Source organism: Rosa rugosa, chromosome 4, assembly GCF_958449725.1.
Source record: "Rosa rugosa chromosome 4, drRosRugo1.1, whole genome shotgun sequence".
NCBI classification, from domain to species: Eukaryota; Viridiplantae; Streptophyta; class Magnoliopsida; order Rosales; family Rosaceae; genus Rosa; species Rosa rugosa.
This window is the reverse complement of record NC_084823.1, coordinates 33002760-33019739: the sequence shown is the minus strand read 5'-3', so window position 1 is coordinate 33019739 and position 16980 is coordinate 33002760. Positions and strand designations below refer to the sequence as shown.

The window sequence follows — 16980 nt, the reverse complement described above, 5'->3', positions numbered from 1 at the left end:
GTTTTATTAGGGTATTGAGCCTGTGTGAGGTTGGATTAACTTCTATGACGTTTCTAGTGTCTTGCTTGTACCACAATTGCGTGATTGACAAGTGGGGACTAGTTGAATGATTTCTTTTCCGTAGGAGGCGAGAAGATTGAAATGTGAGCGTCCCAGAGATTTTAATGATCTGCTCACATATAGGCTCATATATAGGCTCGCTTAAATGATCAACAGCCAATACGCTCACATATAGGCTCGCTTAAATGTGAGCGTCCCAGAGATTTTAATGATCTGCTCTAGCTAAGATAGTTTAGTTCGGATTTTCTTGCCGAGTTTTGCTTATGTAAGTTATGGTATACTCTAGCCTATTGGCTGTTGATCTAATGAATTTAACTTCTATTTCAACAAAAAAAAAAAAAAAAAAGAATATTAAAGTCTCTAATTTTATCCAACTCGTCTTGAATAAAGGTCCTTTACATACTGTCTCTAATTTTATACACTTCATAAAATTTTGGGTCCTGCAAGTATTAGTTGTTTTTGTATTAAATCAGCCTCTTGTCCTAAAAAAATGGATTGCAGTGAGCCGACACTCGTGAATTGCGTCATTGGTCAGCTGCTTGAGGCCATGTATGCCTCGAACCAGTATTCACAGAATTCAATCTCAGTACTTGGGCCTGCTTCATTCGGCTTCCTTACGCCGAATTGAGACTTCTTTTTATGTGAGGACCAATTTATTTTAAACCACTACACGGTCCACCGAAATATGACAAATGAATCTCCGAATCTAAATAAGAAAAAAAATCGCATAAAATAACTCGTTTTAGGATAAATAATCCAAATCCAAATCCAAAAAAAAAAAAAAATACATATAAAAAAAAGTCTTTGAAAAGAAAAGAAAAAAAAAAAAATGAAGTCTTTGAAAAAATTAATTATGGGGTAAAATGAGTGGTGGGTCAGTCCTAATTTTGTGGTGGTGGTGGTGGTGTTATAAAGACAATTGTCATAACCAAATTAGAGAGCTGTTGTTGGGCCGTGCGTCACAAGCCACAATAAACCCCCAACCAAAACCCTGCTGTGTTCTCCACACGTCTTGGGTTTTCCAGCCACGACAGGTATTCTCTTCTCCCTTCCGAATTAATTCTCCATTTTCGATTGCACAGTTTTTTTTTTTAAATTTTAATTCGGGTCATTTCTAAGGTTTTTAATTTCATTTTAGGTGGTATTTTTGACTATTTTCAATATGATTGATAGCAAATGCTGGGTTTCTCTGCAATTGATATGGACTCTGCGTTTTTTTTTTTTTTTTTTTTTTTGTGTGTAGTTTTTATTTGTGTCTGAAGCATGAATTGAATTTTGTAGGTGAATTGGGGTTTTTAATTTTTATTGTTGTTGTTTTAGAGAAAATTGTAATATGCATTGGAGTTTTATAAGCTGAGTGAATATGTGGGATGGTCTGAAACTCTCAAAGGCTTAGTGACCCGGTTGGGCTATCGGAATCTTATTAGGTGCTCCTTCATGAGGAGATGTTGAGCTGGTTTATTGCAGATTCATTGGGAATAAATTGTATTTCTGGTATTTGTTGAGCAAAGATGGTAATCCTATAATTCATATACATAAGAGTTATAGTTTTGTGGATGTATCTTGACATCTTGTTATGCATTTGACACCTCCACTAAGGTTTTACAAAATTACACTACACATCCCTATTTTTAATGTCTGAAAAACACATGATGGTATAACCATTTTATGCATTTGAATCACGTCATTTGAATTATGGGTTGTGGTGTTGAAGTTGGGCGTTTGAAATTTTGGGTCCTCCATGTGGTGGAAACCACGACACAATAAATTTTGCCATCTTACCACAGAAATGGTGGAGGAAAGATTCCATAAAATGGAAAAGGTTTTCCTTTTTTCCTTATATATGGGAGACATTGGTGCAATGACTACAATTGATTGGCCAATCTTTGAATTGTTTATTAATCTCTTTCACTGGAATCCCAACAAGGTGGTGGAAAAGGATACAGAAGTTAATGAGAGTACATTATTGAAGGGTCTTAGTGAGGTTGGTAGTGCTGTCTATATCTCAATCTCATATCTCGTGAGAAGGATGGCTTACGGCATTCTGTCCTCCAAAGCAAGTATGGTTTACATGTCAATGGGTGGAATTATAGTATAGTGGTTAGAGGTTTAAGCTGATGTCCTCAGAAAGATAACTCATGGTTTTGAGTTGCTTTTCTTCTAATCATTGTTTTTTTTGTGGGAAATACAGAGAATCTTGTTTTGGGAAGATATATGGGTAGCGCAGTCTTCTTTTCTTATTTATTATGTCCTGTCATCTGCTCATATTTTCAGTATCACCCATTATGTAGCCATTGCTAGTATTCTTCTCTTCAGATTTTATACAAACGATTAGTTTAAGATTGGTGAAGGATTGAATCATTTTTCCCTTTGGTATCATTACCAGGTGAAAGAGGCCTATCTTTCTGATTAAATTCCACCTAGTCTTGGTTGATGGTCCCTTTATGGTAACTTGCAATGATAAGAGGTTTCAATTGAAATTGTCATTTATTTTTTGATCCTGGTTTGAGGTAGTCTGCAATTTTTCTTCATATATATTTAGTTTGTGGCTGGCCATGAAATAATTTGTTTTCCTAAACACAAGATTTATGTCTGTTGGACACACCTAAACTATTTGCCTCTAGTATTCTTTCAATATATTTTAAGTTTTCCTTTCCTTTTGGTTGCAGGTAAGTTGTGTGAGCAAAGGATATAATGGATTTTCTGTTTAAAGGAATGAATGGAGAGACTTCTGGTTGCCCCTTTGATGAGAATGACATTCAGAGATGTCCATTCTTGAGGAACCTAAACAAACCCACATGCTTTTCCTTCACTTCCGTAAATATCCCCATTCCTGTATGTTGTCTCTCATTGTCCTCTGACTCCATTTGTTCCTTATCTTAATTAAACAAATGCAAAATGTCAAATAAGAAAAGGTGTTTAATAGTTGAAGTTGATTTTATCTTCCCAGGTCCGTGGAGCCAGTGGTCCAATATTTGAAGATGGTCCTAATTTTGATATTGCCTTTAAGCTCTTTCATGGGAAGGATGGTGTTGTCCCACTGTCAGACAGATCTTCTGATAATGACATTCTGGAAGTGAAGCCTGAACTCCAGTTCAATCCTTTAGCTGCCAAAGCTGCCACCATAAGTCTGTCAACATTTGGACCTGGAGGGCCTTTTAGTTTTGGTTCCTTCTCTGACAAAGCGAAAAAGCAGAACTCCAACTCATCCAGTAAGAAGGAACCCCCTTCGCAGGTAGTTTCCTCTTTTCCAGCTTACCGACTTTATAATGAGAACACAAGTGAATTTGGAAAAGTAAAAACTATTAGTCACCAAGTGGCTTTGCAAATACGTCTGCTAGCATGAAACATGTTTTGGATTATGAAAAACTATTACAGGGGCCTTAGAATATTCCGTAAACCCATGATGTCATTTGAAAAACTTTTGCTTTGCTCAGTAAGTTGTAAATGTGCTGCTTGTATCATGTTTCTTGCTTGTGGTTTAGAAAAAAGATTATCAGATTCTCAGAGAAAATCTGACTTGGCTTTTCTATTTCCATTTTTCCAGAAAGGAAAATCGTCAAAACATGAGGCAGTGGGAAATGATTGGTTAAAAACAGGTAACTGCCCAATTGCCAAGTCATATAGAGCTGTGAGCTCTGTTTTACCACTTGTTGCAACAGCACTTCAGCCACCAGCTGGCATGAAGCTCAAATGTCCGCCTGCAGTAGTTGCTGCAAGGGCAGCCCTTGCCCGCACCACCTTTGTTAAAAACCTACGCCCTCAGCCCCTACCTGCAAAAATGCTTGTCATTGCAGCCTTAGGTATGGCAGTCAACATACCATTAGGCATGTGGAAGGAGCACACTACAAAATTTTCCCTCTCATGGTTTGCAGCAGTGCATGCTGCTGTGCCCTTCATAGCCATGCTTAGGAAATCAGTTCTGATCCCCAAAACAGCCATGGCATTGACAATCGCGGCATCTATCTTAGGACAGGTTATTGGTTCAAGAGCTGAGAGGATCCGGATGAAAGCAGTGACTGAGAGACTCAGGGAGCCAGCACAGACAACAGTTGAAAGTGCTGGCTTTAGCTCAAGCCAGGTTGATGGTACAGGCGGTCATTGTGGTGCCGAAGGAATGATGTTCAATTCTAAAGGTGTGACCGGTGCCAGACCAACTTCAACTAATGTATGCTTTTAAGTTTTAACATTAGTGCATGAGGTGAAACGAAATAATACAAGGAAACTCAAGTTGTCGGTGGTGAAAGATACAATGGTGGAGATTTCAGCAATTGTGTGAACTGTTTAGATGTTGTGCAGCTGTGCTGCTTATATTCTGTGAATTGTAATTCCGTCTCATCATCCGCATGTCCAGTATCGTCGGTGGTGCAAGATACAAGGGTGGAGACTTCAGCAATTGTCTGAACTGTTTAATATTCTGTGAATTGTAACATGTCTCTGCCAAAAAAAGCATTTTACTATTGGGAAATAAAAATATCCCTTGTTCCTTTCAGCATACAAGAAAGAAGAATTACTTATTTTGCCTTAGGCCTAAGACGCCTATCCATCGTCTCAGAGACAAACTTGTCCCTTGAAATGTGTCTTGAGGACCAAAGGCCTCATTTACGGGAAGATGAGAGGAATTTGCAGATAATCGGGGATCAAAATCAGTGGGAAAAAAAAATATATATATATATTACAAGAATCCTCACCAAGTAATAGTTACCCATATGGGGTTAGCCAAAGCGGTGTGAGAAGCTAGGAAGGATTGTGTTAGGATTAGGCCGAGGGGCCGATAACTGTCGAAATTGTTGATACTTGGCCCGTTGCTGCAAATTTGTACAAGCATTCCAAAATATAAGCAGTATGAAGCTGAATTTGAAGTGCCCATTCAAAACTGAATTCAACCCCTTTATTGCAAACATTTGAACACCGGAAACATTCTAATGGCAGAGACAGGACCAACAACAAACATCTTACACACTATTTGACACAGAAACAGAAGGAAGAACAATGTGAAGAATATAAACTGACAGAAGTAGATTAGAGAATCTGATTACGAGAAGTCATTTAATTGAAAAACCAAGTCTTCAAGATTGTGGCAGTTTTGTGCATACAATATAGAATCCCATGAGTCAGATTCAGAAATGCGGCAGATTTATGGAAGTAACTTCAAAATTATGCTAGTTCTACATCTGTCCCAACCGGAATAGTTTGTACAAAACGCATTTCCTGACAGGAGCAAGTTGCTCCGAGACTGCTAGCACTAAGAAAAGCAACTGCATGACTAACCCCGAATGAGATCCCCAGCAGACATATTACAGAAATGATAAGAGCCTGTACTCAAAAAACTTCTCTTTCAAAAGCATGATTCTGAAGCTTGGGAAGACTGCTTCAAATGAGTGCCAAAAGTACCACCCAGCTCCAACATAGCTGAACTAAGAAGCAAATCAAACAGCTAGGAACTGATGGTGACTGAACAACTTCAATAGCTGACCCTTTGATTTGAAACTCCATATCTGCCCGGCTGGACTCCACTACTTCCATAAGCTGGAAGATGGTTCGAGCTAGGACAGTCTTTCGCCCAGTGCCCAGGTTGGTGACATTTATGGCATTCACCAGAATTACTGGCAACTGGCCTACTATTGGTGTAACCCCCTCCTGATGACTGTCCTGGGCCATTCATAACATTTGGGCAGTTCAAAGAATTATGGCTTGTACCTTCACAGATGTTACAGGTAGGATACAAACCAGCAGAGCCGGTTGAAGGAACCCTAGGACTAATATACTGGCTTCCAACATGTACTTGATTTGCTGGTGCTCCAAACTCTCTACCAGCATTGGCAGCATTGGTACTGTAACTAGCATTCACAGCTGGTGTATGTTGTCTAATTGCAGAGCTCCCCACTTCAGTATTGTTCATCCCAGCACAAGGTATTGCAGTTTCCCCATTTTTAAGTTTATCCATCAGATCTAAATGAAATCTAGATTTTGAAGAGAAACTAACTTTATCTGCTTTGACAATTGTTGATTTCACACGCTGCTCATCACTAAAAGTCTCCTCCTTTATTTTCAACTTGAAAACAAATTCAGTAAACAAGACCCTTCGTATGATTTCTGCAACTTTATCTTCATCCTGCTTTTCATGTTTCAAATAATGAAAATCTTTTGCAGTTATACCCATCATTTCTTCACCAGCCTCCTGAAATGCAGTTACCCATGCTATGCCAGTATGGTCTTGTATCTGTAAGTTGAGTATATATCTGAAGTCACACTGTTCTATGGACTGCTCACATCTTTCACACCGCCATGTCCCATCTCCATCATTTATAACCTTTTTGTTGCATTGCCGCTCCCCTACCTTGAGCGGGCATGCGGCATAGAAGTAGTTATCACTCTTTATAAATATGACAGTAGCACTGACTGTGATCCAATCTGGCTTCTCAGAAGTCCCTAGCTTCTCATCTTTAATCTGGGATATAGTCTTTCGGATATCATTTCTTCCCACACTTGCTGTTCCCCTGGAGATAGAGACACATGGGGAATTCCTTCCTTCCCTGTCAAACCATTCCCTCACCTCATCAGCTTGAGAGTTATTGGGCTCTATAAAGAGCTGACTAGTAGCCATGGTCCCCACCCCCTTGCCATTGAAGTCATTGACTCTACCAGCTTTAACAGCTAGCACTGGAAATAACCCAGAATCACACATACTTTGAAGTTTTTGCCCTTCTACATTGCACAAATTGCCCCAGAGAGTTACTTCAACGCTACGACAAGACATATCCTTCAACTGGAGAGTTCTCTTTTGTGTCTCACCGTTTTTCGTCCTTATTGAAGCGGCAGGACTGATGAATGTTACCACACCTATTATATCCACAATAATGTCGTTCCCCAAGCCTTCAACATCACTTATTGGCCGAAAATTGAACCGCTGCTGTGGAATTGAGCCATCATCCTCAAAACATAACTGTATTGTTGAAGTGGTGTCCAATTGAATTTCAAACTCGTTGTTGAGGTGGTTGAATTTCCTTACAGCTGCCTTCACACTACCCTTTGAGATCATGTAAAGCTTACCAACTTCAATCAAATTGTAGAACTCTTCTGCCACTGGATTAAAGCAGGTTACACGAATTTCGCCAGAAGAATCAATAAGATCAAAATTAAATACTTTCCCCTCACCACGTGCATTGGTGTAGGACCTGAGTTCTGATTTAGCCGTCACTCTAGCCTTAATTGTCCACCTATTTAGGTATCGATTCAGAGCACAAATTTGTACTATTATACCAGGAGCTTCATTTTTGGCAACTGGTCCTCTATTACTATATAATGGAGGTGGCTGTTGATGAGTTGGCTGAGGTGGGCGTGCATAAGAACTTGGAGGTGGCTGTTGATAAGTTGCCTGAGGCGGGCGGGCATAAGAATTTGAGTGCGACTGTTGATAAGTCGGCTGAGGTGGCTGAGCATAAGAATTTTGAAGTGGAGGTGGAACCTGGGATATGGGGCTGCGTAAACCTGTGTTCTGACCAGCATATGACCCACTTACTGGTGCTAACCCAGCAAAACCAGAACCAGTCTCTGGTCTAGGGTGATTGGGAACTGTACTCATTGTAGCATATCTTCCTGGGTCAGCACTACCAGAATAAGAACCACCATATGATTGATTCAATCTAGGTTGTTGGGGAGTCGCCTCAGTCATAGTTTCATGACCCGCCACACGAGCACTGCTGTTAAGAGATTGGGCATTTCCAGGTATTGTAGCTGGGGACTGTGCATTCGAATATGTGGCAGGCTGTCCAATGATTTCACATGTATTAACTAGCACATCCAATGAGACTACAATGATGATCCTGCACCCAGCAAACGAAATCCACAATTTTTTTTTTTTAAGGGAAATTTTAGAACTAGGGGATGTAACTGTAGCAAACAACTTCTATCTAACACAACAGCAGACACAAAGAAAGCGAAAAGATCTACTAATGACTCTGCAATTTACTACTTTCTTCTTGATAATGTTACAGATTTTCCTACTCGCGTTCAATTCCATCATCAATGTTAAAAAAAAGAGGACTCCAAGTTCTTTGATTTTGGGGTAAATTGCTGTCAACCTAATCAACTAACCGGCAACGAAAACCACTAGACTCCAGAATTCTAAATTAACCTAAAACACAGCTTCATCATCATTTTCCTCTCAATTCCATTAATCATAAACACAAACTCGAGAACGAAACACGCATCAACAAAACAAGTTTGACCAAAAAAGCATGGAATTTGGAAAAGGAAGGAAGAGAGAGAGAGAGAGAGAGAGGTAGAACATACTGGCGGCCTCGGACGGGCGCGCAGGTGTATTCGTTGAGGCGGACTACGGAGCCCTTCTGGAGGTGACCCTGCCGAACCAGGAAGTTCTGCTGAGTGGCCAGCATCCCCTGCTGGGTGTGGGACCCATCGGACAAGGCCAGCCTGTAGCGCTCCTTGTCCGCGCCGCCGCCGATCTGTGCGTGGATCTGCTTCACGTCGAGCACTTGCAGGATGGGCCTATACTGCCCGTCACGGTCGTCCGTCGTGATCTTCAGTATCGCCCCCTCCGTTAGCCTCACGTCCATCGCCGGAAAATTGAAGGGGTTCGGTTGGCCGGAACTGTGAGAGGGTTGAATCGATTGAGATCGGAAGAGAGGTGGGGGGAGTTTAAATATTGAAACCCTAGAAATTTTTGAGAGAGAATTGGGAGCGCCAGAAAGAAACCGTATTTGAGAGGGAAAAAAGTGAGCGAGTGAGCTTGTCTTGGAATTTTCATTTCCAATATTAAAATACCCGATGTATCCCTTCACACGGGCGGGTGACGTCATTCGGCTATCGTATGTGGCCGCTGAGTGGTGTCACACCTCTGCATCACTGAAAAAAGATATTTTTCCTTTTTAGAATGACCTTTTTTTTTTGTTTGAACCAAAAATGTATTAGATTTCTAACAAGTGATTAATAAGCTACCTAAAAATTTTAAAAACATATCAACATATCATGGGAATCCATTTATTTAGGGGTGTAAAAATCTTTCCACACAAGCTATCTTGAGAATTTTTTTCAAAATATAAATAGTTAAAATCTCAATCTAATGTTATTTTATATGAGTGAAGAAGACTAGAAGAGTACAAGACAACACTAATTTTTTTTCCATCGAGTGTAACAAGACTCAAAGAAGAAGCCCTAGATAATTTTGTTCTAGTAGTCGTGGTAAGAAGGGAGCAACTTAGCAAGGAGTGGGGAGGTTACTTCCTAAGCAGAGTGAAAAGTAGTGACTGGGCTTGTAAATGATCGGATGATCAGAAAAATTGTGCAAAGTAAATTAGTTTGGGATTGAAGACAGCATTATATGCAACGTACATAATTTGTCAAATTCAGTTGCGACGCAAGTTTAGAACACACGCTTTGAAAAATAGAGCTGAGATTGATACATCGCATCAAGATTCATTTTCGAATTGAAGACATAATCCAACGGATCATTTTTCACTTTGATGACTAAGGTGAAGATGTTAATCAAGTCAGCTTTCAATTCCATCTTCATCTTCAATGATTCTGCAAGTGCCATTTGGTGCTATTGTCTTGAGTTGCAGGTCTTCGAGTTTGTCATGGTCCTTTTTAATGGCTATAGTATCAAAAAAAAAATAATAATAATTAGAATTGACCAAAATAAGAGGGAAAAAAAATAATTGAAAAACCAAAAAGAAAAAAGGAAACCTAAAATCCCCAAACACCTTGTGGCTTGTGCCTAGTGCCATAGCCAAAACGAAAAGGACACCATTTGCTCATTTCTTTCTGCCCAGTTTTCTCTAGGCACTCCGATCACCGGATAAATGGTTCCGGTGACGGAGCCTCTTACCAAACAGCCCCAAAATTCGAATTGATTCTCTCTACCCATACAAACCTGAATGGATTCCCAGGACGTCTCTCAGAAGAAGGGCTATCTGATCCTGCGCTGGTCTCTCGCTCTCCTTTTCCCTATCGTCGCTTTCTCTTCTCTCTCACTTTTCCTCGTCTTAGTCACAGTTTTCGTCTCCAATTCTTCGGTTTCCGTCCCCATTTCGGTTTCGTCTCAGTGCAGGATCGTCTCCAGCAGTAAGCTTTTTTTCTCTTCTCTCCTATCAAAATTGGATTCAGGTCTGTTTGGATTACTTGAATGTCTTATCTGGATGACTTGAAATTGTGAACTGGATACCGAGGCTAGGGTTTTCGCAATCGAAATTTATGTCTTAAGGTCTTAACATGCTATATTTTGAAGTGTTGGAAACTCTAATGAAGTAATATGTGGACAATGTTCTTAGTCTGTTTGCTAAGTTTAATTTTTTTTTTTTTTAACTGTTAGTGATGTGCAGTTATAGGCATGGTCTTTGGAAATCGTAGGCATAAGCTGTTTTCTTTTTGCAGGTGTTGATCTTAAGTCAGCCAAGGTTTGTGAGCTCGGATTGTTCAATTACAAAGCCAAGCATGTGTTTTATCCCTTAGAAGGAAGAAAGTTTCGATGTCGTTATGATTACTATTGGGCTTCTGTTTTTAAGGTTATAGCACTTTCACTCTACTCTTTAAGCATGTTTTGTGCTAATTATATGCAATAATGCAAATGATAGCAATCTTTATATGTGTAGATTTTGTTTCCGCTAAATTTGATTGTCCTGTATCCTTGCAATATTATTACTCTGGCTCTGCATTATTCCTGAAGCTAACAAAACTTAACGACCAACTGATTGAGGGCTGTCTATATATTTTGAGTGTCGCTGGATTGCCAGAATCACGTGTGGTACAAGTATAATCTTTAAAGTTTTTGGCTGCTGGCATCTGTAGCTGTCTTAAACTTTTTATGAAGTTGCAGACATCAAGATTAGCTAGGCTCAGATTAAGTTCACGTGTAATGATGTGTTTCACTGAAAATTGTAGTTTCTCTCTTTTGAGATATGTGAAGAGCATTAGTTATGAGATATCTTTTATTAAGAGTTTCATTATTAGGTTTTCCTGCAGGATTGAGGAAAATTCAGTTCATTTGTCAACCAAAAGAGATGTTTGAAAGATTCCTACTACTTGTGTTGGAAAATGATATAGTAAATTATGGCTTTGCATACTTAAAGTTCATTCAAGTGTTAATTCTTCTTTTCGTGACTGCAGGTGGAGTACCAAGATCAGTCTTCTGGTCAAACTCAGGTTGCACTAGCTGAGGCTCCAAGTGAGGCTCTTCCTCTTAATTGCAGACCTAATTTTGGTGCTGCATGGTTGACCAAAGACAAATTCAAGGTAGGGTTTGAAAGCTTTTAATTTATATTTCACTTATGAAGTTATGCTGTGGTGAAGGTTGCATTTTGTTAGAATTTAGTATTATATTAAAGTCCAGCTTAATATGATGCTGATATCTGTAATTGAATTTTTTCCATATCCTTGTCCTTAAGTTCTTGGTAGACATTTAGACTTGTTCATTTTCATTTTTATTTATTTTTAACTTTTTCACCTTTGTTTGTTCAGGTCAATAAGACTTATAACTGCTGGTACACATATGGTGTTTCTCAAGTAAGCTTATATGATGATGGTTTCTTCAGTTGCCAAGCTACAGATCCGTCTACATTTGAAATGATAAGAAGATATTTCATCCTGTGAGCAAACTAACTTTATATGTGTGTTTAATTACGTTCTGTTCTTTCATTATGAATGTTGTTTCATTGAATTGATTAGGTGCAAAGTGTCGGTTTTAGATTTCGTCGTGAAATCTCATGAACAATAGAGGGTAGTCTTGATTCGAAGGCTGGAGTAAAGCCAGTTTACTCGCTCACTTTTTCGGATTTCTAAAACTGTGGCTAAAAGGAATGAAATTTTAATGAGTATATTTCTGTGGTAAGGTGTGATGGAAGAAAAAAAATATCATTTGGTCAAGACGGGATTGGTGGCACAAGCAAAGGATAAGGGCGCATAGAACCGGTGTAGGTGGCAAGGAAGAGTGAGGCTTTGCATGGGAAGTAGTTATTGCATTTTTTACAGGAGAGAATCTGTTTGGGTTGCTGTCATTAGGAGAAAGTATGGCTTGCATGAGATTGGATGGGATTTGAACATTGTGACAAAATGTTCGAGGGTGAAAGGGTTAGGTTTTGTTAAAAGTGTTGGGTTGGGGACCCTGCTTATTTAGTTTCTTCCTTTCCTTATATAGATTATCCATTTATCACAACGTCATTGCATTTTTGTGTGCAATTTTATTATTCTTATACTGTGTCTTAAGAATTTAGGTTTCAAGAGATCTATATGACCAGTAGGTGGGACAGTTAGCCAACATATTGGCCTGTTTAGAATATTTGAGGCTGGGCCAGATAGAAGATTATGGAAGTTGGAGGCCTCTGGAGCTTTTCCATGTCAATTTTACTCGGAAATTACTGAACATATCTTCCCTTTCCTTTTTTGGTCCCTGTCATGCAGTATGGAAGGCTTAATTACCTCCTAATGTATGAGGTTTAGCTTGGGTTGTTTCTCATGGAATGAAAGCTTGTAATATGGTGCAGATGAGGCGGCCTTCTTGATGTCTTTCACCACACTAGTGTGATATGATTTCACCACACAAGTGTGATATGTAAAACAACAGCTGAGGTTTGAAGCATATGTTGCTTCAATGTCCTTTTCTCTGCTTTTCAAAATTATATAGGGAGTTAAATGTAAACTGGAATTATCTGGGCTTATATAATGCCTTAGTGTGTGGGCAGACAAAGGGGCATGGGTTTAGGGAGATGTGCTTCGCTGGCTGTTTTTGTGGGTGGTGTTAATGGAGGGGAACAATAGAGTCTTTGCAGAAGCTAGGGGTGCGGATGTGGATTAACTATGGGATAGGGTTTTCATTTCTGTGTGTTGGTCTCCTTAGAATTCAGAGATTACTCTTCGAGGCTATTCTTTGCTATGACTTAGATTTCGTTGAATAATTGTCTTGGTTGTGAATCATTCTGTTTGTTAGTAAGTAGGACTCCTTGTTAAAGAGAGGTTTATTTGTCATAAAAAAAATTACATGAAAGATATGAATCAATTAACATGAAGTATTAATTATTATTCAAGCATAAAGTCAACCTCAAACCGTTTTTTCAGCTGGTGTTTTTTTTTCTTTTTTTTGGTTGAAGTACTCCTTCTCTATGCTGTAATCTGTTAAACCACCTCAATAGTTCTCCATAGTCAACCTAGTCTAGATTCAATCTATAGCTAGTTGTTAATCTGTAATTATGTGATTCCATAAGTTTAGCCATAGATTTAATTTCTTAGCATAACAGTTCATTTATTGTACCTATCTAAACTCCTCTTAAAATATGGGAATACACAGAAATTAACCAAATCTTTCATAATCACTACTATCTTATCATCTTTCTACTTTTAGCTGTTGTACACAGCTCCAATATATAGAAAAGTAGAACTACGCTGGGATGAGTGGAGCTACTTACATATAGCTTATAACTAATAACACAGATAATGCAGTATAGTACTTACAAGCAGGCAGGTGGAGCTCCATTTTCTGAGCTTTTCCATATTGTCTATAATGTTCATTATTGTACAGTTTTATCTAGATCATTGTTGCATAATCTGTAGGCATTCTCTAGTTGGAAACATCTAGAACTAGTTCAACACTTTCATATATTCCACACCTTATAATCTTCAGTTTTGTAGTGATAGTATTATTTCATACATCCCGCTGCCATTAAACAGAAAAAATGGAAGGTGAAATCTAAAATTAAATCCTATTTATGATGACTATATGCTAGTCATTTTGTAAATAACTACCATGTATTGAGAATAAGTGGTAAGAGCTGGAAGTTCATCTTTCACAGATGTGGCTTTTGACAAGTTACTAAGCCTCTGCACCGTTCCCCCTTTTATCTGGCTTTCTACTGGCATCTGCCATGAGAATTTTAGTCAAAGAGGCAAATTTCTCTGTTCTAGCAGTTGCTTAGTTTTCATGTTTTCAATTTATGTCTGTTTTGTAGATCTGGGATATTTTATTGCATTCTTACTTAGTGATGTATATATTTCTGGTGTCTTATTTGTCAGGTCGACAAAGATCTTACGCTCCTGGTTTCTAAGCCAGGAACCAGCCCTGTATTGGAGGTGGGAAACCATAATTGGACTTGTTACTGGTTTTTCAACCGCATTGATCTCAATAAGCTTCTTTAAACTCATGCAACTCTTGAAATCTCAATTGCCTCAAATCTCTGCTAGAAGAATGCTTACACAGTCAATCTCAGTGGTCCTCTTCAGGCGCACTTGTTTTCTTGTGGCATACATCTCTTTTATGGGTTGGTTGGCCATCGAGTTTGGGAAAAGGCTTGGCCTGCCAGAGATTCTCACTCTTCTCAAGGAGTAAGGCAGGCCACACTATTCTCCGACAAGTGCCAATCCCTTTATGTTCGTTCCCCTTGGGTCCTCAAATTCAGAGCTGGTGCAAGTATATGTATCATTCATTCCCCGTACTAATATACAATTGAGTAGGTAAATGTACTTGGATCTTGTTAAATAGAATATGTTGAGCTCAAACAGAAATTGTATAGGCAACTTACCCGGAATAGAACAACAGTTACACTAGTCTCATGTCATTTTTAGAATAAAAAGAGAGATCGCCAACATTAACTGCATCATTTCTGAGGTAGGCGTTATTTATTTATCTCTTTTCCTTTTCATTTGGATCGGCGGTGGATTGCGTTATTAAAATATTAAACCAATTTTTTTTGCTATATATTTGTTGCAGTTGTATCGGTTTGAGAAAATTACACAGTAGCACCTGACCAAATATATAAACACAGAAAACCCACCTTCAATTTATTTTATACAAATAAGGACACAAGCTCAGGTCCAAAACCAAATATAAATGGGCCTGGCTTCGAATTATGTTACAAAATGACTAAAATGTTCAGTTTTTATTAAAATTTACGCTTATGCCACTGCCACAATCCAACGACCTAAACCTGAAATCCCAAAACACAAAACGCAAAAAAGCCCAAACGTGAATTTCTCTCCAGCGACGGATCTGGCTTGAAGCAGTAGCACTGCAAAATCTTCAGTAGCACTCAGCTTGATTCCGGAATCGACCTGCGCCTCTGACTCCAATCTGAATCGCGCCGGCGGCGACGATGCGCTCACCATTCACGAAGACGACGGCGACGGATCTAGCTTGAATCTCCGAAGCAGTAGCACTGCAAAAAAAATCTCCAGTAGCACTCAAATTGATTCCGGAATCGACCTTCGCCTCTTATTCTAAAATTGCAGAGTGTAATTCTGTGAGAGAGAGAGAGAGGATCGTCAGAAACAGAAGAAAAAGGTAGAATTTTTCGAAACTCTCAAAACCCTTGTTTTTTTTTTCTTTTTCTTTTTGGCTCTGGAATTCTGCTGTTCCCGATCCATTTTGGGATTGTTTTCTTTTTTTGGAGTGGAAATGTATGGAAGTGGGAGTCTTTTGGTTTCTGTTTGATTTTATCAATTTTTGAGTTTTACGAGCTTAATCTAGAGGTATTTGCAGGGTTAATTGAGCCCAATTTTTGGTCTAATTGAGTTTTCGCTTGGTTGGAATTGGATTTTTGTAGATGAATTACTGCTAGTTTGAGATTGATTGAGGGGAAGCAGTAGCATTCAGGGGAAGCAGTAGCACTCAGTTTGGAGTGTGGGGAAGTAGTAGCCTCTTCTGAAAATGGTATATTGATTATATTGTTCTGTGTTGTTTCTTATTGTTTTTTTTTGTGTGTGCGCCTACAATTGATTTTGTTTTTTGGTTAATTGAATAGAAATACTTGTTTCTTAATTGATCTGTTATGTGCTACTGTGTGATCTGCTACTTTATAGTTTATAGTTTATGGTTTCTTAATTGAGTTTTCGCTTGGTTGGAATTGGATTTTTGTAGATGAATTACTGCTAGTTTGAGATTGATTGAGGGGAAGCAGTAGCATTCAGGGGAAGCAGTAGCACTCAGTTTGGGAACCCATATCGGCCATAAGACCCTCTCCTTGATTCTCGGAGCGACCGCCGCTAGCAGATGAAGAAGATGGAGAAATGGCCAGGCATTTATATGGGTCGCGGAATCTGGGCCCAAGCAGGAGACTTGAGGAGGGTGGTGTTATCCTCCACCACTTGTATTTGAGATTCTTATTTTGGTTTTGGTTTTGGTTTTGGGTTTGGAGGGTTGTTGGGTGGTGGGTGGTTGTGAAGGAGGAGCGAGAGAGAGAACGAGGGCGGACCCAATTGGGGAGGAGGAGATTTTGGGGGTGGGGTTTTATAGGAGAGGTTGCTGTGGTCATTTTGAGCACAAGGGCTGACATGGTTTTTGGTTTTGTGCTACTGTGTTATCGTTGTATTTGTGCTATATTTGTGCTACTGTGCTACTGTGTTATTGTTGTTATGTGCTACTGTGTTTATTTGAAGTTTCTTTCTGCAGTTTATTGTTGTTATGTGCTACTGTGTTATCGTTGTATTTGTGCTACTGTGTTATCGTTGTATTTGTGCTACTGTGCTACTGTGTTATTGTTGTTATGTGCTACTGTGTTTAGTTTATTGTTGTTATGTGCTACTGTGTTATCGTTGTATTTGTGCTACTGTGCTACTGTGTTATTGTTGTTATGTGCTACTGTGTTTATTTGAAGTTTCTTTCTGCAGTTTATTGTTGTTATGTGCTACTGTGTTTAGTTTATTGTTGTTGGAGATTTTGTTTGAAACCAAACATGGAGCCTAAAATATGATTTTCACTTCTGTGGGATCTCTATTGTTTCACTATCCCATCACTCATAATGTGCATGTGTGAAGTACATATTATTGTTATGTGCTACTATGTGTGCAGTACATATTCTTCATGAACTGGACGAGTGCAGTAGCAGAACTGGACGAGTGCAGTAGCAGAACTGGACGAGTATGAGTTCAGCGAGTGCAGTAGCAGAATTGGACGAGCATGAGTGCAGTAGCAGAATT

General features: G+C 39.1%; 3 protein-coding genes and 1 long non-coding RNA gene across 6 annotated transcripts; 3 read left to right on the top strand and 1 right to left on the bottom strand.

Moving 5' to 3' along the window:
- Positions 1–991: 991 nt before the first annotated feature.
- LOC133742137 (uncharacterized) lies at positions 992–4552 on the top strand. 3 transcript variants are annotated; one of them, XM_062169817.1, is made up of 4 exons: positions 992–1094; positions 2730–2895; positions 3011–3295; positions 3608–4552. In XM_062169817.1, the coding sequence occupies exons 2-4, from the start codon at positions 2755–2757 to the stop codon at positions 4238–4240; spliced, it is 1059 nt and encodes a 352-aa protein (XP_062025801.1). In that variant the 5' UTR covers positions 992–1094; positions 2730–2754; the 3' UTR covers positions 4241–4552. The 3 variants fall into 3 exon arrangements, with proteins under 3 accessions (XP_062025801.1, XP_062025802.1, XP_062025803.1); XM_062169818.1 differs by lacking the exon at positions 992–1094 and adding an exon at positions 2097–2120; XM_062169819.1 differs by lacking the exon at positions 992–1094 and adding an exon at positions 2485–2507.
- Positions 4553–5126: 574 nt separating this feature from the next.
- LOC133742136 (replication protein A 70 kDa DNA-binding subunit E) lies at positions 5127–8801 on the bottom strand. Its single transcript, XM_062169816.1, has 2 exons — positions 8356–8801; positions 5127–7886 (listed from the first exon to the last, which is right to left on the bottom strand). The coding sequence occupies exons 1-2, from the start codon at positions 8637–8639 to the stop codon at positions 5525–5527; spliced, it is 2646 nt and encodes an 881-aa protein (XP_062025800.1). The 5' UTR covers positions 8640–8801; the 3' UTR covers positions 5127–5524.
- A 972-nt stretch (positions 8802–9773) lies between these two features.
- Positions 9774–14663, top strand: LOC133745839 (uncharacterized). The gene is made up of 5 exons (XM_062173997.1): positions 9774–10146; positions 10456–10586; positions 11188–11313; positions 11539–11666; positions 14083–14663. Exons 1-5 carry the CDS (start codon positions 9960–9962, stop codon positions 14393–14395), a joined length of 885 nt encoding a protein of 294 aa, XP_062029981.1. The 5' UTR covers positions 9774–9959; the 3' UTR covers positions 14396–14663.
- Positions 14664–15042: 379 nt separating this feature from the next.
- LOC133741864 (uncharacterized) lies at positions 15043–16173 on the top strand. Its single transcript, XR_009862192.1, has 3 exons — positions 15043–15346; positions 15609–15715; positions 15923–16173. It is a non-coding gene; the product is annotated as an uncharacterized LOC133741864 (long non-coding RNA).
- Positions 16174–16980: the final 807 nt, after the last annotated feature.

Coding starts and splice junctions, on each gene's coding strand:
- LOC133742137 (XM_062169817.1), top strand. CDS start 2,755: ATGGATTTTCTGTTTAAAGGAATGAATGGAGAGACTTCTGGTTGCCCC. Junction 2,896..3,010: donor CCGTAAATATCCCCATTCCT/GTATGTTGTCTC, acceptor TTATCTTCCCAG/GTCCGTGGAGCCAGTGGTCC. Junction 3,296..3,607: donor AGAAGGAACCCCCTTCGCAG/GTAGTTTCCTCT, acceptor CCATTTTTCCAG/AAAGGAAAATCGTCAAAACA.
- LOC133742136 (XM_062169816.1), bottom strand. CDS start 8,639: ATGGACGTGAGGCTAACGGAGGGGGCGATACTGAAGATCACGACGGAC. Junction 7,887..8,355: donor GCGCCCGTCCGAGGCCGCCA/GTATGTTCTACC, acceptor TGCTGGGTGCAG/GATCATCATTGTAGTCTCAT.
- LOC133745839 (XM_062173997.1), top strand. CDS start 9,960: ATGGATTCCCAGGACGTCTCTCAGAAGAAGGGCTATCTGATCCTGCGC. Junction 10,587..11,187: donor ATTGGGCTTCTGTTTTTAAG/GTTATAGCACTT, acceptor TCGTGACTGCAG/GTGGAGTACCAAGATCAGTC. Junction 11,667..14,082: donor ATAAGAAGATATTTCATCCT/GTGAGCAAACTA, acceptor CTTATTTGTCAG/GTCGACAAAGATCTTACGCT.